The sequence below is a fragment of the Prosopis cineraria genome, unplaced genomic scaffold (assembly GCF_029017545.1).
Source record: "Prosopis cineraria cultivar Desert tree isolate PC_DT_omini unplaced genomic scaffold, ASM2901754v1 PC8, whole genome shotgun sequence".
NCBI lineage: Eukaryota > Viridiplantae > Streptophyta > Magnoliopsida > Fabales > Fabaceae > Prosopis > Prosopis cineraria.
In genome coordinates, this window is record NW_026555339.1 from 7,854,656 (window position 1) to 7,874,527 (window position 19,872).

The 19,872-nt window shown below is 33.9% G+C and overlaps 4 protein-coding genes across 6 annotated transcripts; 1 reads left to right on the forward strand and 3 right to left on the reverse strand.

Moving 5' to 3' along the window:
- Window positions 1–1,534: 1,534 nt before the first annotated feature.
- On the reverse strand, window positions 1,535–3,965 carry LOC129318139 (CRS2-associated factor 2, mitochondrial). Of its 3 annotated transcripts, none has more exons than XM_054962742.1 (5): window positions 3,323–3,965; window positions 2,725–2,852; window positions 2,405–2,630; window positions 2,188–2,273; window positions 1,535–2,053 (listed from the first exon to the last, which is right to left on the reverse strand). In XM_054962742.1, the coding sequence occupies exons 1-5, from the start codon at window positions 3,816–3,818 to the stop codon at window positions 1,982–1,984; spliced, it is 1,008 nt and encodes a 335-aa protein (XP_054818717.1). In that variant the 5' UTR covers window positions 3,819–3,965; the 3' UTR covers window positions 1,535–1,981. The 3 variants fall into 3 exon arrangements, with proteins under 3 accessions (XP_054818717.1, XP_054818716.1, XP_054818718.1); XM_054962741.1 differs by having other exon boundaries at window positions 2,146–2,273; XM_054962743.1 differs by lacking the exon at window positions 2,188–2,273.
- Window positions 3,966–6,138: 2,173 nt separating this feature from the next.
- On the reverse strand, window positions 6,139–7,749 carry LOC129318136 (uncharacterized). The gene has a single exon (XM_054962739.1). The coding sequence runs from the start codon at window positions 7,715–7,717 to the stop codon at window positions 6,311–6,313; it is 1,407 nt and encodes a 468-aa protein (XP_054818714.1). The 5' UTR covers window positions 7,718–7,749; the 3' UTR covers window positions 6,139–6,310.
- A 2,048-nt stretch (window positions 7,750–9,797) lies between these two features.
- Window positions 9,798–11,932, forward strand: LOC129318319 (protein FATTY ACID EXPORT 5-like). Its single transcript, XM_054963046.1, is given in 4 exon segments — window positions 9,798–10,125; window positions 10,871–10,958; window positions 11,681–11,691; window positions 11,694–11,932. Coding segments are annotated over 4 exon segments (357 nt in total). The 5' UTR covers window positions 9,798–9,926; the 3' UTR covers window positions 11,753–11,932.
- Window positions 11,933–12,498: 566 nt separating this feature from the next.
- On the reverse strand, window positions 12,499–17,289 carry LOC129318318 (uncharacterized). Its single transcript, XM_054963045.1, has 7 exons — window positions 16,811–17,289; window positions 16,044–16,184; window positions 15,593–15,958; window positions 14,827–15,072; window positions 14,379–14,471; window positions 13,870–14,070; window positions 12,499–13,185 (listed from the first exon to the last, which is right to left on the reverse strand). Exons 1-7 carry the CDS (start codon window positions 17,135–17,137, stop codon window positions 12,970–12,972), a joined length of 1,590 nt encoding a protein of 529 aa, XP_054819020.1. The 5' UTR covers window positions 17,138–17,289; the 3' UTR covers window positions 12,499–12,969.
- Window positions 17,290–19,872: the final 2,583 nt, after the last annotated feature.

The following is a 19,872-nucleotide window of genomic DNA, read 5'->3' on the forward strand; positions in this document are numbered from 1 at the left end:
TAATCACATAATAGTTTAGGATTTAGAATGTTCAATAACCTTTTTATTTTAGATCCAATATAAAGTTTAATTTAAATATGTTAGTCAAATTAGATAAAATATTTTATCCATAATAGAAGAAATAAAAATCACAAGCTTTCCTTCATCATCTTAAAATAAAAAAATAATTAAGAATTATTCAAATATTTAAGGAGAATTGAGTCCCAGAAACAAAAAAATTACAATGAAGACCTAATAGAATTTGAATTAATTTGGTAAGTCTAACGGTCTTAATTATAATTATATTTTTTTAGATGGCTCATTTATGTTTAAGTAGAGCCGGTAATTCAAGCCAAACTCGACGGGTCAGCTCAAACCTTTTTGAAAAAAGTAGAGTTAAACTTGACTATATGAGCTTTTTTAAGAAAGTGTGATACTTTAAATCTGATCTGAATAAGTCTGACTAAATTGAGAAATAAGCCCTAGCATTGGAATTTATAGCTCTATATATATATAAATTTGGTAATTTTAGCCAAGCCTGATGAGTTAGCTCGAATTTAACAAAAAAGAAATTAGAGCCGAGCTTAACCATGAGAATTTTTTTAAGAGAGTGAGATATTTTAAATTTGATTCAAATTGAACCCAATTCTAATCAACTTGGCCCGCCTGAATTACCAACTTTACCCTTAAGGCCTCCATCTTCTCGAATCTCTCTCACACAAGATCCCTTTCATCTCAAAAAATTTAAACTTCACTTATGCTGAACTTTTGCATCTACAAGGATGTGGAGACAATTTTATTTTCCTTTCTAGATGTGGGCATATGGAAAAATTTTTTGGAAAATGTTACTATATTTTCAATTATCATTACCCATATTCACCACCATTTCATCTTAACTTCTCTTTTATTTGAAATAAATTCATTTAACCATATGCAGTTTTTTAAATTTAATTTACGTTTTTTGTTTTTATAACTATGATTAGATAGCTTGAAAATCTGTCTGGCTAAAATGATGCCCTTGTAAAAGAGTTTTGCCAACCATTTGTATCCCACAAAATTTTATATCTAACTTCAACATTTTGTGGGGGGTATATAATTTAAAATAAATTATTATAACTTGTGTATTATACTCATAAAAATAAAAAAAAACATAATTTTAAATCCCTACATTTTGCTCAAATATTATTATAGGGACCTGGAACATTAAAAAAAAAAATACAATGACCTAGAATACCAAAAAAAAAAAGTACAAAAACTTATAATAATACTCAAACAAAATGAAAAAAACCAAAAGTTATGTTTTTCCAAAGCATAAATTGTGTGTTATATAACCTGTTATTCCTTTTATATTTTATATTGCTATTAAAATCCCCTCAACTTGTGTAGAGTGTCCAATCCCTCCACTTGATAATTGGGTTAATCCCTACTCACTCGTAAAATAAATAAATAATTTAGGCATTTCTTGTTTGCCTTTTCTGGTGCACATTTTTTTTTTTTCAAAAGTATGCCTTTCTTGTTTGTAAGTACAAAGGCTATAATAATACTCATAAGCGTAAGCTTAAAGATCAACATGCCATATAATGAATTAATTAACTCTTTCCCTTAATTTTTAGTTCCAAAAATACAAAAGCTGACTGATAAACTCAATCTATGCCACAGCCATTCGTCAAAAAAAAAAAAATGGTACCATTTACTCCAATTATTACCTTGAAGATGAGCTTTGCATTACTATCAAGTAGATGTCCTCCTGCCAGAGCACGCTGAGAGTATAATGGACTATGCTAGACTTGAATACTTAATCAAAATGACAGAAGTAACATCTGGCCACATCTTCGACCTTAGGTGCAGAAACCTCATGGGTTTTGACATGATGTGATAGCTTTTCTCTTTGCAGGATTATCCGTGGCCTTGTAAAAAAAAAAAAAAAAGGACAGAAGTAACCCATCTTGCTAACATTGCAGATCCGCTAATTTCAATACTCCACATTAAGTCTGAATGGTTATTAATTTGCATTTCCTCTCCAAAGGATTATTTGCTCATCCTTGAACAAGATGGGAACACATGGTACGAGATCCTGAAATAAAAAACACGAGGTTGGATGCCTATGCACAGGTGGATTTCATGCAACAGACGAAAATTTAGAATTCAATGACTCATAAGGCATACTCTTAGCTTCACTCCAATCTTTTTGCAGTCACTTGTACCTACATGGTTACAGTCCAGTCTCACAACCTCCTCGGTCTTGAAGGCCTCCCTCACTCTATCCACCACATAAACATAAACTCCATTTCTTGCTGAACATACAAAATTAACAACTTAGCATGTAGGTTTAGAATATCATTGGAACCAGTGCTACCTTGAACTGTATTAGAAAAATCAAAGCAGTATATTTTGAAAATTTATAATCCCCATATTCTTCACTTACTGAGTTTCATCAAAGGTGGTGAGTTCAGACCCCTGTTTCTCATTTTTTTCATTTCTTCATATGTCAAACCCTCAACTACATTCTTCACAAGCCTTGGATAAATTGGCGCATAAGGCTTCCACAACATAATAGGAATAACTGGGCGATTCTTGGGATCATAGTTTCGTCCTCGGTATAAAAGAAGGATGTTTATGTGACGATAAATGATTTTTCCACCAGACTTGTCCTGTAGATACAGCAATATCGTCAGTAAAAGTCTTCTGAAACTCGAGAAAAAAGCAGCAGAAATAAATCTACATGTAATGTGCATATTTATTGACCTCAAGGTGGAAGCAAACATTGTCCATGTCAAGAGTTGGTACACCCAAACACTTAATTCTCACAGCTTCAGCCCTTCTCCAATGGTTATGGATGTCATCCAACATGTTGTGAGTGACTCCCCCCTTCCCTAGCACAAAATAAGTGCATTAGCTTCTTGCCCCCAGAATTTGCTAAAACCTAAGAATTCATCTATCTATAGTTGTACAATCCATCCACATTGATTTGGTCAAAAGCTATGTAAAACAAACAAATATGAGTCTTGATGGGTACATAACTCTTCAAATTACAAATTGACATTTCAAAATTTATTATACTGCTGGGTGCAAGTCCGATGTTCATATTTCTTAGGTCAGAAGCATAGGTGACGAGAATTATTTAAATTAAGTAATAATTAATAGCTCTGCCCAGTATAGTACCCAAATAAGCAGCCAACAGGATTCAATTCCACAAAATCCTGACTTCCACAGAAAAAATGGGGTTATTTCTCAATCTGGTTCATTTAAGGGTTTTTTGCCCTAGGCTTCAAGCATTTGCATATTTGCATCACAAAAAGGGCACACAACTTCATGCATAAAAAATTGCCAGAGTAAGGCATACCTAGATTGATCTGCCTAGCACAATCACTGTGACGATAACGTTCGACGAGCTCAGCCACCTCCTCCTCCGAAAGCGGATCTCCAAGAACCCAATTCCGCTCCTCCTCCCAGCTCTGCCGGTCGACTTCCTCCTGAACCGGTGCAGAAGTTCCCGTCCATTTGCGGTCGATCCGGCCAGGTCCAAAAGGAGAGAACTTAGGCGATTCTCGGAAACTTATGGGTTTGACGGAGTTGTCAATCTCGGAGTAAGAGTATTTGAAATCGAATGGAAGGTCCGATTTCAGAGGAAACTCGGGCTCTTCCTTGGTATTCGGAGCTTCCTTCGAGGTTTTGGTCTTGGACTTCTTCAGCTTTGGAGGTTTGAGAACAGGAGAAAACGGCGGGTCGTAAATGTCCTCCTCGTGAATGGATTGACTCAGGAAACGACGGAGAGTGAGGGGAAAGGTTGGAGATGCGGTAGCTAAACGACGGCTTGAGAATGAGAAGAGCCTCAGCATTTGGCATAAGAGAGACGGGAAGAGCTCCTTGGATCGCCGGTGACCGTGCGTGGCCGTACTCAGCACCGATGACACAGCGCTTGGACTACGAGGCTTGCGGAATTAGGAATCATACTAAGGCTGAAATTTGTTGCTGATTGAATGGGACTCGGACTAAATTATGCCTTTATGTAAATCTTTTATGATATATACAACAAATTAAATAATTGAGTAATTAATAATACTTTCTCGTCTTAAATTATAAAATATTTAAAAAAAAATTTATATATTAATAAATTTTATTAAATATATTTAATAATTTTAACTTTTTAAGATAAAATATAAAGTTTAAAAAATTTATCCTTTAATATATTAAAACAAAGAAAGAATTGAAATTAATTATAAAAAAATAATATAAAAATTAATACATTTAATAAATCTTAATTTAATTAAAGTGTCTCATATTTTAAAATAATTTTTTAAAAAAATATCTTATAATTTAAAATAAAAAAAAGTATAACTTATTTTACTGTATATAGCCCTACTTGTCAATAATTTTATTATATTTAATTACATTATATATAAAAGACTTAAACATGATACTCCCGTTATTGGTTCAATTTTTTTAAATGCTAATAAATATCTTTTTAATGACTAAATTTATACTCAACAATACACTTCAAATTATATTTAAATTTTGCTTATTTTATCATGTGGTTGTGGCATAATTATCATGTCTTGTATCTAGTTTTTGAATGTATTGTCTATTATGTTTCGCCCCCATAATTATCAAGTCTTGAACAAATCTTCCAATCTAACCGCCAGTTTTCATCCCCTGTTATTCTACGATTTGTTGCTCTACCTCCCCAAAGTCATTCCACTTCTTGTCTTTTAGGTTTTAATAATTCAACAAATAATTTTCTTTGTTCTGGTATGCATTGGATATTATAAAACAAAGGTAGTAATTGAATTAAATTGATTACAAAGACAAGAAGTAAAATGACAACTTAAGTTCATTTTATTGTTTAGAAGCTTACAGCAAGCGTTTATTCTTCCGTATTTATTTTATGTATGAAGGCCTAAGGGCATTTTAACCTTTACTTACTTTCTCTTCTCCCCCCCCCCTCTCTCTCTTTTAGCAAGAAATCATTTTCTTTTAAATTATTTTATTCGATAATTTTTTTAACTAAACAGATAAATAGAAATGCAGTTTTTTTCCTATTTACAACTTTACATCATAAACACATATCATTCAATTCTATTCCTTTCTCCTCTTCACTGAAGCCAATCTGCAAAATTATATATTTTGTCATGTCATGTCATATCCATCTTTATGTAAAGTGTTGTCCCACATACATGCCAGTATGAGAATAATACTAAAGTCCTCAGCACGGAAACTATGTAAAATGTTTGGTATGCAAGGTTGAGATTGAAATTGATTTTAAGTAATCCTACATTTAATATGTTTAGTATGAATCGCTCACTAATATTTAAGAGTATTCAGTTCCATTTAGGTGGAATATTCAAACCTACCACCACTTTGATGTTGCAAAATTAATTTTAGAATTGAAATTAACATGACTAAAATGCTCTCCTAAGAAATGCCCAGATCTAACCCCCCCATTCTTCATGGAATTTTTGCTCAAACACATTCACCATGGATGATTCCGGTGACGACTTCCTCTTGCCATAGATGACTTTCTCCTTTGCCGGCATCGCAAAGCAGAGAACAGAAACACAAACAAAAGCAATGACGATGGGCAAGCAAGATTTGTTTTCTTGTTTTAGATTGGGTGATGTGTGAGATTGTTTCGTTTTCAAATTTGATGATGGGCAAGCAAGAACAAAAGCAACAACGATGAAGGATTGTGACGGGATCATCTTCTTCCTCCCTTAATTGTGTAAATGTTTATATTTTCATATCTCATTTGGTATTAGACTTGCGTTCGAGAGCGTCTTCTTCTTCCCTTCTCTTCCACCTCCTCCTCAACCACCACCCTCTCCTCCAACTCCCCTACATCCATCTCTAAGAAGCTCCAAATTTGAAGTGCAGAGCTCCAGATCTGTCGCATCCTCTCCTAAATTGTGCGGTGTTCATCTTCATGACTGTATATTTTTTTTTATATTAATAATAAGGGGCATTTTCGTATTTTGCTCATTTCTAATGAATTAAAAAAAATTAATATAAGTATTCTCTTTAAATATTACTTCATACCAAACATATTTTTAAAGCTCCAATCCCAATCCCTCATATTCATTTCTCTGTACAAAATAGGGCCAAAGTTTCTCAAACTAGCATTGGCATTGCCTGCGTCAGGTTGTCAGATCAAATGAAGAAAGCTATGAAGCACCATTATGTAAAAATATGGAGCTGAATTGTTTTATTAGTCAAATAGATGATGGTTTTGACAGAACAGTCATTGAATATGGCATACCACTCGAAATTGTATCAGGACACTATATTTTGTTTGTGTCGTCTCATATATCTGTGTGCTTCTGAGAAAGAAAAGGTTTCAAACTTGATCTTGTCTGGTGAGCCTCTCCTCTTTAAACCGCCTCTGATATCCAACCATGGATTCAAAAGCTTCCAAAAGATTATCCAAGGCCCCATGATTCTCCCCAAATGCCTTCAACGCATGCACAATGCTCTCAATGGTGGACAAGTAACCATCTTTAGGCTCACGCCTTACTTCACTATACAAGCTCATCTTGGTCGCCTTCAGCTTTATATGGGGCAAAATGTTCAACCATGGGTTTTCACTGTAGACTCTTTTTGCCTTAGCCCATGTTCCATCTAAGACAATCAAATTCTTTATCTCAAAATCAATGGCATCAAGGTCAGTGATATCAACAGCTTTTTCAGAAGGAAATAGTAGTACTGATCCAGGTGGTACCTCAAGCTCAAATTCACATTCTTCGTCATCTTGCAGATTCATGCTTCCCTCTAACTTTCTCCTCTGCAACTTCTTCACCGAGAACCCTTTTGAGAGTGCTGCACAAGCTTCAGGAAAAGACAATATGTTAATAAAGCTTGGCTCCTGGCGTTGAGTTAGAGACCTCCATATATGAGACACAGAATTAATGACACCATATTTACCAATAACAATAGTAATAGCAGGCTCCCCAGTATTGTCATCTATCTGAGCATTATCATTCATCTCTACACAATTATTGGCACTTAACTTTGAATCAACCATATGAGTTACACCTAAAGTACAAACAAGAGAGCTTTTCACGGTCTCAATATCATTTTTCAAACTACATTTTCCAGCACTGAAGGATAAGTTTCCAGTTTCACTTTCTTTTCTGGAATCGGATGCACTAACATTTTCACCCACTGATTTCTGGGATTCTCCAATTTCCGAAGATGGATGAAAAACCAAACTATCTGAACCATTTCTAACCAAACCCGACTCAGAACCAGGTTTCATCAACCGAATTACGAACCGAGCTTCGAAATTAACATCTGAAACAGTCGCTACATTGAGATTCCTGAGACCTAGTCTGGCAATCCTAGTAGAATTAAGAGGGTGCTTACTCTCTAGCGAGTGTTGCAGAATGGTTACGCTTACCGAATTTTCGATGCCGGGGGTCAGAATCCGAGAGCAAAGGCATGTGCGGGTGGGTTTAGAACAGGATGGGCAGATGGGTCTCTTGGATTTTCCCTGAGATGTCGACATGGTTAGGGGTCGATGAAGAGGAAAGGGTTTCAGTTGGTGCGAAGGGTTGACGACGGCGTAGGAGAATCGGGTGTTGGATCGGATCAGGACGTTCGGATGCGCCATTATCTGGGAAGAGAAAAGCGCGTACCGCAGCGCGTGCTTGAGCATCCCGGAACAGCCGCAGGGTCCGGGGCTACACCCTTGTGATGTTTTTAATCTTAGCCGTCCAGTAGATCGAACGTCCATGTCGTGCCACATAATCAGAAACTGCAGAATGATTCTCAACTCATCATGCTCCGTACGGACCAGGGTCTCTCCCTTTCTTTTCCTTCCGTTCCCTCCACTTTTTCATTTCCATCATTCAAATTTTTTTATTAAATAATTTTTTAAATGAAAAAATTAATGAATGGTGGGGATAGAGAAAAATGGAGGAAAAGAAAGTGGAGAGACCCCACTTTCGCTCTGAACTTGGCGTGAGAAGCTGGATGGTCGCCGAAATTTATAATTTCATTAATTAATTAGTTTATCAGTCCTCAACTGACAATATAAAATTTTAAATTTTTGATATCTCACTAATTAAATGTAGCAATCTTTTATATATCGGCATGATTTAAGCTATTTTTTATATAGAGTTTTAACGTGGTCTTGTATTTAAAAAGAAAAACACATTTTGATTTCATGTAAAATTATTCATTTGGTTCATTCAGAATCTTCTTCTTCTTCAAGGCTCTTCATGTTTGAAGTTTGGATCCAACTTTTTGAATTGAATTTCATTTCAATTTTAATTATATATATATAATTGTCAATTTTTTCAAGCACATGAATTTTGACAAAAAATGATTTTAACAAAATAAAAATGTAAAATATGAATATTTCAAAGATATAAAATTTTTTTGACCTTTCAAACGTCAAATTTGAATACATAGAATTAGAATGCTTCCAAGGTAGGGAAAGGTTTATTACTTGGAGTGGAGGTGAAGGTATATATTACCATAAAAGCAAAACGATGAAATTTTTTTTCTAAAATATACAAACAATAATGAAGTCTCACATGATGCTATAATTTTTTTAAATTTCTATGGACTTTTTAAATATTAATAATTTTTAATGAAATAATTAAAATTCTTTTAGTTTAAAATAAAAAAGTAACACCTTTAGCCCCTGCAAAAGTAAATAGCAATTACTATTTTAATTAAATTATTTTCTGCTGGCAATGATTATAATAAAATAAATAATTATAATTCTTTTAATGTAAATTTTTAACTTACTGAAATTCAACTATTGTAAATATTTATGATTATAATTTAAATAATAATTATTTTTTTTCTTACATTGACTAAAATAAAATAAATAATTCCACCTTGCAACTTGAATGTATAAAAATTTAAATATGAAAATTTATAATTACTTATTTCATTATAGTTATTGCAAAAAAAACATTAAAATAATTATTGCTTAAAATAAAGTAGTCATTAATATTTATTATTTTGGAGCTAGAGATGACACTTTTTTATTTTAAATTAGGATATTTTAGTCATTTATCCAGAAATAATTAATGTTAGAAAGATGTCTAGAGAGATGAGAAGAATTATACAATTTTTGAGAGACTTCATTATTATTTGCATGCTGTAGAGGATTTTATGTCATTTTTCTTGCTATATTTATCACAGGCAAAAATATACCTTTAATTCTTTAGCTTACACATTTTAATTTTTTTAATTTTATAAAGTATATTTTTCATTCTTTAATTCTAATATTATTAATTTCATCACAAAAATTTAAATATTAAAATTTTAAATATTGATAGAACATTTTTAAATATTAACATATTAAATTTTATTTTTTTAAAATAATAATAATTGATACTAAAAATAATCATTTAAAATTAATGATGTTAGGTCTAGAAAACTGAATTTTTTTAAAAATTAAAAAAATTAAATTAAAATTTCATATAAAATTAGAGGGTTAAAACTTATTTCCTTCATTCAAAAATATAATTTATTTTTAAGAATTGAATGTTAAAAACTATAAAATATTTTGAGTCTTTCAAACTATAATTATTATCTTTTTTTAAGTATCTTTATTAAATAAATTATTTTTATATTTTTTAAAATATAATAATTTATTAAATATAGTTAAATATAAAAAAATAAAATTAATTTAAAAATAAATAATTATTTTATAAAAATAAAATTTAATTAAAAATATTTTATATCCTTAACTGGAAGGAGTAAAAGTTTATTTTTTAGTTTTTATTACTTAATACTTTCCAGCCGGAGGACAATATCGAGATTATAAGATAGTCCAGGGGTAAACTTGGAATACAAATTGACGCATGGTACTCACACGCCGCTTGGTCCACAGTTGACGAAGTTGTAGATTCCGATGATTTGATCTGTGAAACTCGGAGTCTCATTCTGTCCGATTTCGAGATTCTGATTTTCCTGGAAAACCCCATCCGAAGAAAATGCACGATTTCTGCTTCACGATTCCGTATGGGTTGATATTGGTGGTTGGAGGACTTTTTGGATATCTCAGGAAGGGAAGCATTGCTTCTCTGGGTGGAGGCGTCGGCTCTGGTTTGTTGCTCATCATTGCGGGCTATCTGAGTCTCAAAGCCTTTGAAAAGAGAAAGAACTCGTACCTTGCTTTGATTCTTGAGACGGGTATGGTTGTTTTCTCAGAAATGCTTACTTTGATTTGCAGTTCAGTGATTGACTTGGTTCTGGTTCTTAATTCTATGTCTGAATGAAGTTCTCTTCATCTGCGCACTTGTGGTCAATTGTACCCTGTTTTGTGTTTCTGCTAAATGCGATGAAGGTTCAAAAGCTTCTAGGCTCGAAGAGGATCTAAATTCATCTTGTGTTAAATGGATAGTTACTAGTTAGTAAAGAACTTGTTAAACGATTGAATAAATAAGAGAGAGTAGGGCGTTGATTGAAGATGAGATAACGATGGAGCTCTATGTAAACTTTTTTTTTTTGTGTTACTGTCTTTTAACTGGTGGTTTAATGTTCATTGTTTTATGATTTGTAATGGACTTTGGCAACAGCAAGAGCTGGTGGTTTCATCTGATGATTTGAAAAACCTATATTTGAAAATCGCTAATATGTACCTGAACAGTGACACTTATATCTGATCTGATACCACGCTTCGAATTGTATTTTGTCCTGTCTGTGCTGCGCCGTGTCTCGTATATGTGTCGGTGTTTGTGACTCTTAGATCATGTCATCTGTGATCGAGGATAGTTATGACAGATCAAAATTTAGGGTATGCTTGGTACGGGAAGTAGAAGATCGAGAGGAAAGTGAAAGTGGAGTGGGATGGACAAATCTACCAATATATCGTACATAAGTTTCAATTTTTGTCATTTACATACTCTTTCTAATTAATTTTTGTTGTGAATAACAGTTTGCGCAGCCATACTCACTTGGATTATGGGGCAGCGTTACCTGCAAACATCGAAGTTCATGCCTTCTGGTCTTGTTGCAGGGATAAGGTTAGTGGAGGATTAATTATGAGTATAAACTATAAAGCTCGTTATAGTTTAATATCCAGCCCAACAACTTATTATTTGATCTTCATGTCTATATCTTAAGGTAATATTTGTCCATCCCCGCACTTAGTTTGCACAATCAATACCATGTTTGTTGAGGATATCAAATAACTTTAGTTTCACACCAGAGAGGAAATGTCTATAAAAGCATCTCAACATTGTGAGAAATTTTATTTTTATATGTGGACTTATCCGCACAGTCGGTTTTAATGTTTTATTGGGTTCTCATAAGGAGAAAGAGGGAGAAAATGGAAATGAGTAGTTTTTTGTGTGGTTGAGTTGAAGTCTTGGCGTTAAGTTAGAACTTACTGCTTATTCATTAATCAGTTTCTTTAGGTAATATTTGCAAGCTAGCATTCATGCAGGGAGGCATTTTGTTTCTCATTTGTGATTAAACAACTCTAGGAAGAAGTTTTTGATGCTTGGCTTCTAAGACTAGTCAACTCACAACCATTCATGATTCACGGAGCACAAACAACTCAGCCTTAGGTGTTGAGGCGAAAGACTTTTGATTGATAATTCAAATTCTATGGCGTTACATTATTGAATATGATTCTTGATTCACGATCTTTAGATAATTTGTAATCAATTATCAATGTAGTGTTCTTAGGCTATTATGTGAGTAAAGTTTGAGGAACTAAGACAACTTCTTGTTCCAATTGCAGTGCTCTCATGACTGGGTTTATCTGTTCAAACTTGCGACTGGTGGCAATCACCTTCCTGCCAAGGCTGAATAACCCCTATCTATTCTTTCCGTGACTGTTGTGTACACATGTATGATGATCTACGTGCCTTTCTTTGTTTATTGATCTATAGAATATAATTTACATTCTTGTTGGTATCAGTGTGGAACTTGAGATGGTTGTGCTCTACTTGTCTTTACACTTATAAAAGAACTTGGTACTGATGTTCATTCACTTGGTTACACCTTCGCTAGTGTTTAGATTCATGGGTGGATTGGATACTATTATGAAAAGATACATTGCAGTATTTGAGGTGGGTCCTATTAAAATGATTCATATATGGTTCTGCATTTCTATGTATTATTTTCCTTAATGATTTTCTAGACAAGATTTAAGAGACCCTTTGAGCAGATTATCATCGTCATTTTTCTCGTTATAATATCATTGAGGTTGACCTGAATATAAGACGGATTGATTTTGATTTAAGCTCTTAACAATTATGTGACAATCTGCTGTAATCATGGATTGGGGTTTGGACATTTGGTGAAAATTTTATTTAATCTCTTAATACTCCTGTAAAATATAACCTTTTTTTTTTGGCCAAGTAAAATATAACGTTCAGATTCAACAAGTTGAAGCGAAGTGAAGAAGCCAAATAGTCCAACCGTAAAAATTTGGAAAAGGACATTTATTAAACGATGATTAACTTTTTCAGACTACAAAAAATTGTCAGTAAATTTTTGTTCACATGTTGTTGTGGCAAGAAAAATTTTTGGGCTTTACTCAATGGCTCCCAAAGCTGGAATACCCAAAGCATAAATTTGAATAGGCAAGGCATGAAATAAACTGTCCACATAACACAGTTTTCAAATCCTATATTTACAAAGAAAACCCAAATGACGTGCATGATTTGATACAATAATGTGTATTGTTCAACTAAACCTTCCTACTTTAAGAATCATGCATGTAAAAATAGAAACTACGACCTCGGATACTCTATTTCTTCACTCTTTCAATTTCAAAATGAAACAGACAGCAAGTATATAGAACTCATCACACCAGTGAGTTCCCCAAATACAAATAGAACCCACTATTTAGGTGAGTTAAACATATTCTGTCTCTCTCTCTCTGAAATTGATGAGAAATGAGAACAATAGATGTCGAAGATGTCGACAATCCAACCCCTAAAGAGTCCCCAAAATCTAAGAGGACGCAAAGATCTGGTGAGGCAATCAATGAACACCAGGTAGGAGCAAAGCATGGGAAGCAGCTTAACAATTCTCTGGTCTAAAATACTTTGGAGGCAGAGAAGAGCACCTTTCATTCATATGAGGATATGGTTTCAGGGTGTTGTATTCAGGCAGCTCCATTCTATACTTTCCTTTAATTTGACAATATGGCAGCTTCACCGTGTCTTCACTGTTGCACCATTTCGGCAAGCGACTTGAATTATTCTCAAAAAAACTGAGCATGTAAGCATCTTTAATCTGCCATTATAGATCACAAACATAAGTTTCACTTGCAGCAACTGCTACAAACAAGTTCTTCAATTAAGTCATTATGGTAAGGCCATCAATTAGCATTCAATTCCTTTTGGAAAGTAATAAAGGAGTAAAATCATAGATATACCAGACAGATAAAAGAATAAACCAGATGAGTAATAGTCTCAAGCAAAGCCTAAGGACAGCTTTGATAGGAAAGGAATAATGATGACAATAACAAACTTTATCCTACTAAATGAGGTAAAATATATGCATCGTATGATGTCATTTGACCCTATCAACAATTAATAGTTCACCCTTGACAACAACACAATATAAAAAAGGTCAGCGAACCATTGTCAATGAATCAAAGCAATAACCCTCATCCTTTCGCATACGAAGGAGCATCAAAAATTGAAACGCAATGAAATGAGCAATCTATCAGTCTAGTGACCATATCCTTCACTTAATTCTTTTGACTAGAGTCCTCTACAACTCAAACAACCTAATTATGACACTTCTGAAAGGTAGCTAAACCAGCATGGAGTCAGAACAAGATGGGGCAGCTGTCACGTAGGAATGTTATTATAAGAGCACAAATCTGTACTTATCTGAACAACCAACCAAACACAGCTTTGTTATTAGAAAGATACAACTTGAATATTTTCAAATCGTCCATCACAAACTCACCGTAAACTCTGTCACCTGAATAGAGCTTGCAATTGGGTCAAACAATCCCGCTTCCTTGTACATTTCTAGAATGAATGCGACACAGGAAGTAGACTTCCCATCACTGTAAATCCAGTCATCCTGTTCTGGAATAGTCATCAGCTCAGCAAATGATGATCCTCGCTTTTCAACTTCTACCAAGATTTCAGGAAGGGAAAGTCCCTACAGAACCACAGAAAAGTCATGTCATTGACACATTTCTAATGAATTGAGAGATCCCAGATAATCAGAAAGCAGTCAAGAATAGAGATACAGATGCCAATCATGTCAAATGTACTCATCTTATACACCCTAAAAATGGGTAATGCATATATAGGGATGGGCTCCAATTCCAATTACCAATTTGTGTTACTTATCTATGCAATGGATGAGAAGTACCCATCCTATACATTAGAGGGCATTGATTGTACAGTATCCACATGTCAAAAAAGTTCAGCACAAAAATGAGATAAGTAAATATTGAAGCATACTTTAGTTCCAAGTCGTTTGTTCAAGGCTTCATTCCACATGTTGGCAGCATATTCAGGTTGGATCTGATTCCAAACTGTCATAACAGAAGCAACCTACAAGATAACACAGCCATTGATCAAAAGACAAATGAAAAATCGCAAGCTTTATCACAGTCAGTCATGTGAGTAAAGTTATTCTTATCAGTCTTTTTCAGTGAAAAATAAGCAATTAATTATGGAACCATATCAATTTGATGATGCTATACTCGAGACAGAAATTTTTGAACGTTCATCAACTAGCTTAATAGCATAATGAAACTGTGGCAAGAGCACAAATATGGTTATTTTGATTTTATTCTTGAAATAATAGAAGCCTATGATTTCATGGCTTAAAGGCCAATATCTCAAGATTGTCACATTGAATGTCAAAGCAAGCTTAAAATTTTAAAGCATCAGTTAAGACTAATACCAAATGAGCATCCAAGGGGGGAGGATAGTTCCCGCTTATGGTGTCTATCCAGCTGAAAATCATGTTATGGTAACCATATGGTTTGCCATCCATGCTTTGTGCATACTCCCATGCAGCAGTTTCATTAAACTTGGCACGCATGTCAGGGTGCAAAGGAAGAAGGGCAATATGAGGGTTGGAATCATCTTTATTGACTTCAAATTCCCACCATTCTTCCCACGGTAATACAGCAATAATATCTTCTCCCTATAAACAAGAAAAGGAAGGAAATTAATCACTTGCAAATGTATCTTCTGCACAGCTTTACTGGCCACTATACCTTCAAATGATCCAACTAGCAATACGGGCCATTGATCATAAAGGAAAATCAACTCTCGCCAAAATGATTACTAACCTGAAGTTTGAGCTTTAGGCAAAGTTGAGGAAGTTTAAAATAATATAAAAGGCAGAAGCAGATCAGGGAGGAAATAAGCATAAAGACGACAACAACAACAATAATGACAAGGAGTTTTATCCCACCAGGTGAGAAAGAAGCATGAAGACACTGGGAAAAAAAATATTGGATCACAGAAATATGTTTTCTTTTGGAAGGGGCATTTTGAAAGACAACAAATGCAGTTGATTTTAAATATTAAAAATGAAAGCAAATAAAATGAACCGTTCTCACAATTCAAGTTGGTCAAAGACTACCTTTATGAACATATCGAGGATTAACTATCTGTATGAAATATATAAATCAGGTATCAAACACAAGAAAAGTATTTACCTTTTCATTTTCATGTCCTGACTCCCCAACCCATAATTTCCCATCAGAATCCCTCAGGCAAACAGCAGTATGACCAGCATATGCTCCACTGACCCATTTCTCCAGAGTCTCAAATGCACCCCAGCGGCCTCGAATTTTTGAAACAGCAAGGAAATCTCCAGAGTGAATGTCATCAACACTGACATTTGTAACCCATGGCTCAGGGCGTGCATCAAAAGAAGCTCCCATGTGCTTATTCAAAAATCCAAGATTTGCCTTCTCGCCCCATCCAGTATTTGTAAATAAGGGGAAAACATCCCAAAGAGCTCTAAGGGTCCCAAGCATTCCAGCTTTCATGAGGAAAATTGAAACCCCTCGATTTTTTACCTAATTTCATAGAGTAAGGATTCCTAAAAGTGAATAAGAATTACATAAAACCTAACGAAAGTAAAGTCTAATTAAGGCCACTTACATACTCAAACTCTGCTTTCCCTTCCCATTCTTCAAAATTTAGTTTATGCTCCCGAGACAGGAAATAATAATCCCATGTTACACGATATGGAGTGGCAAAGACATAAAGATCCATACATAACCAACTATGAGCCTTGCTAACCTGGATGAGCACATATATACTCAGCAGCTTCCTTTAAAGCCAGAGTCAATAGGAAAACTGCATATATAGAGACATACAAATATAGAATAGCAATCTAAATAAGGACATACACTTGACCAGCAAAATCAAATTCCTGAACTATTCCATTTGTCAACAAAAGTACAAAACTACTTAATAATATTAATAGAATAACAAACATAAAAAAAATAGAAAACTGGAGGAAGTTAAACCAGAAAGTTTTAATACCAAGGACACTAAAAGGAACCTGTAATTAGAAAACCACGAAGTTCAGAATCCACCTACGTATTTGAAGTTTAATCATATCTCACTTTCAAACCCTTAGATTCAGCAAAATGAAGTTTAGACAATCGTTGATATTCAATCTTCACCGAAACAACACTCATTCTAACACTACCACAGAATTGAATTTGTCAGACTGTCTCAAGTGATATTTATTACCTCTAACATTTCACCACGATTAACACAATATTAGACCATATGTGTGTGTTTGAGTTTGAGTTTGAGTGTGTGGCAATAATCAATTGCAGCACTACCCTCAATACCGAACTGAGAAGAATGATTGAAGTTCACATTGAAGTAGTGAGATAGCAAACTCAGAAGCTAACCTTGATATGAAGCGTTCCGCCACCGAATTCGGTGCCGCTATTGTTGTGAAACTCCATCCAAGCCCTGTTCTCGGAGAAACACGAGCCGTTCCACTCCAGAGCATTATCGGGGGACGAAACGGCACCGACGAAGGAGGGAAGAAGATCGACGGCGCTGTGGAGGGAGTTGAGGATAGGCCATGAGACCTGTCTGGGCAACAGAGGGAGCAAGTCTTGTGGGTGAAATGGAGATTTGAAGCACCATAGTTGCAGGCTCAAAAGCGATGTGAGAATTATGGGTATGCAAATTAGCTTGAGAAGCGAAGAAGAAGATGGAGAGGAAGCCATGAGAATGAGAGAGAGAGAGAATGGAAAAGGAAGAGACTTGTTCGCTGGTTTTCGAGTCCTACTTCATTCTAGAGAAAGCTAACCAGATAAGTCAAATGGACAATTGAAATACGATGTGCACTGATTGTGAGGCATTTTCATCACTCAAAAATGGACATGGAAATTTGTTGTTTTGTTAAAAAAGATAAATCATACCAGGGAATCCAATCTTACAAAAATGGTGTACTGTGTGTTGTCCCCAAAAAATCTTACCAAATTTATAATGAAAAAAAAAAGACAATAACAATTAACGATCTCATGACAATATCAACACCAACTTAAGATCTCGAACATTTACAATTAACGTTTCCAAATTCAGTCTCCATCCCTTATGCTTCAGCACCAAAATCTTTAGAAGATCTTGATTTGCATTAATCTTCAGGTCTTACTTGTCACTCCATAAAAAAAATTATAAATTTCATAAACTGGCCCACCGAACGTACTTCTTCTTTTTTTATTGTTGAAGGGTAGGCACAGAATACCAAATGCCCGTCAGCTAAAGTTAAAAATAAAAGTGAAATTTAAAAAGTTAAATTTACAGGTCTTATTTAAATGAGAGTTTAAATTTTAAAAATTAATTTTTAAAAAATAATTAAATTTAAAGGTCTGATCTTAATAAACCTTATAAAAAAAGGTTTGGGTGGCCCTTCAAACCTTAAAAAGCTGAGTTATTTTATACACACACATAAATGCATATATTTGATTAATAATAACACAATTTGATTAATATTTATTATAAATGATGAAAAGAAGTTACAAAGATAATTAAAATTAAATCTCTACCTCCATATATAATAAGTGGACTTACATTTGAGGGATTTAATATTTTATTTTTAGATAATAATGAGGAGGATTTAGATTTACATTGATGAAAATTTTAATCTTCATCTTAAATTTTAAATTTTAAATCTTTACCAAATTTTATATTGAATTTTATGTGAAATTTTAATATATTTTATATTGAATTTTAAAATATTTTGTTTAAATTAAAATATTGAATTTTTTTTAGAAAAGAGGACTTAAGGGTCAAAGCTTGAAGTTTATAAATAAGGATCCAGTCTCACAATTAGATCAAATTTTAAACAATTGAGCTTTACAACTTGAGCCTTTAAGGTTGAGCCAACCCTGATTCTCACTTCTACTTGTGGAGTGTGTTTACGGTTACGGCTGATTGGAAGCAGCATATAAAACATGAAGGAATCTAGGAAAAAAAAATGCACTTGGCCCCAGAAAAATCTCCAAAATTTATGATGAAAAATTCTTAAATTCAAATTCATATAATATTTAAAACTCAAAAGGTTATTTTAGTTTTTCAATGAATAAATGAAAAATCTCAAACACTTAGTTTTAAAACGTTAACACCAAGATTTCTTCTTAGAATTGCAAAGATTTTTTATGTCATTATTAATTATTCATAACAAATTATAAATTTGTTATAATATGGTTTTTAACTTTTATAACAAAAAAGTTACAAATCAAACTTTCTTTCTTTCTTCTCCTATTGTTTTGTTTTTTTTTTTTTTTTTTGAATAAATGAAGAGGCAGTGACAAGACTGCCAACATAAAACCATTACAAGCCTGTTCCAGACCAAGAGTCAGACGGACGAAGAGCCAGATGCATCCTAGGTACGGCGTTAGGTCCTTGTTTTGCTAACCAGTTAGCTCCCCTGATCTGCTCCCCGCAAAATAAACTGCAGTCGCACATCCCACCTTCTTTTAAGGAGGACCAAGACTTCCTTGGTCAGATCCTGGTGATAATGTTTAGGATTCGATTCATGACATAACTAAGATTATCTATAGAATCAGTCTCAAACAGAATCTTTCTAAAACCAAGAGTCTCATGCCATTAGAAAAATTAATTATTTGATTATTGTAATTTTAATTTAATTATAACTTAATTATTAAATTTTAATTCATTATAACTTAATTTTTAAAGTTTTATATAATGATCTTAAAATTTTAAATATATATATTTTTTTTTTTGCTCAATTTATATTTTATTTAAATTAGTTTTTATGATAAATGGAAAGTGATGCTTTAGTGAAATTTATGCTAATAGTTTATTTAAAGGTCCAGAATTTAAATTCTTTTAAATAATATGTTAAATTTTATTAGTTTAAAATTTTAAAAAGAATTACAGAAGTGCCCGTTTCTCTGATGTTATTAGAGGAAATTATCGATCAGACGCACGCAGAAGGATGAAACATTTCTAGATCCTTCGACTCCAGCTATTCACCGATGCTAGCTCCCTCTGTTCCTCTTCAATTTTTTTTTCAGTGAGTTCTTGTCATTTTGCCTTCAGTCAAGTCTTTCCTATTTTCTTCTTCTTTCTTCTCTTTTTCGGCGATGCACACACGTTTTGGACCAGAGGTTGGAGTTTTTTTTTCCCGATTCCAGTAGCTTCGAACCTTAAATTTGAAAAATCCTTTCCTGTCATCTTCCTCTTCGTGGTCTGATCCTCTAGCCAGTGACAATAGCATGCTTGTCGTCGCCTAGTCGTCTTCCTCGCTCAATGATCTACCTTCTCCACTCACGGCTGTGTCGTTGCTGATGCGTGGGAGCTGATGCATGAAAGCTAAGACACCAAACTGAGCTGCTATCCATGATTCTTTTTTATTCTTGGTTTGATTTTGCTGGCTCTGTTCTTCTTTTTTCGCGTGATGCATCGGATTTTCCCTCCCTTATCTCTCCTCTGT

What these genes read in the sequence shown, in the direction of transcription:
- LOC129318139 (XM_054962741.1), bottom strand. Translation starts at nt 3,818, where the DNA reads ATGCTGAGGCTCTTCTCATTCTCAAGCCGTCGTTTAGCTACCGCATCT. An exon ending in ATGTTTGCTTCCACCTTGAG is followed by an intron (nt 2,631 to 2,724) that starts GTCAATAAATAT and finishes CTGTATCTACAG; the next exon opens with GACAAGTCTGGTGGAAAAAT. An exon ending in AGATTGGAGTGAAGCTAAGA is followed by an intron (nt 2,054 to 2,145) that starts GTATGCCTTATG and finishes TTTTTATTTCAG; the next exon opens with GATCTCGTACCATGTGTTCC.
- LOC129318318 (XM_054963045.1), bottom strand. Translation starts at nt 17,137, where the DNA reads ATGGCTTCCTCTCCATCTTCTTCTTCGCTTCTCAAGCTAATTTGCATA. An exon ending in GCGGAACGCTTCATATCAAG is followed by an intron (nt 16,185 to 16,810) that starts GTTAGCTTCTGA and finishes GTGCTCATCCAG; the next exon opens with GTTAGCAAGGCTCATAGTTG. An exon ending in ACAAACGACTTGGAACTAAA is followed by an intron (nt 14,071 to 14,378) that starts GTATGCTTCAAT and finishes GTGGTTCTGTAG; the next exon opens with GGACTTTCCCTTCCTGAAAT.
- LOC129318136 (XM_054962739.1), bottom strand. Translation starts at nt 7,717, where the DNA reads ATGTGGCACGACATGGACGTTCGATCTACTGGACGGCTAAGATTAAAA.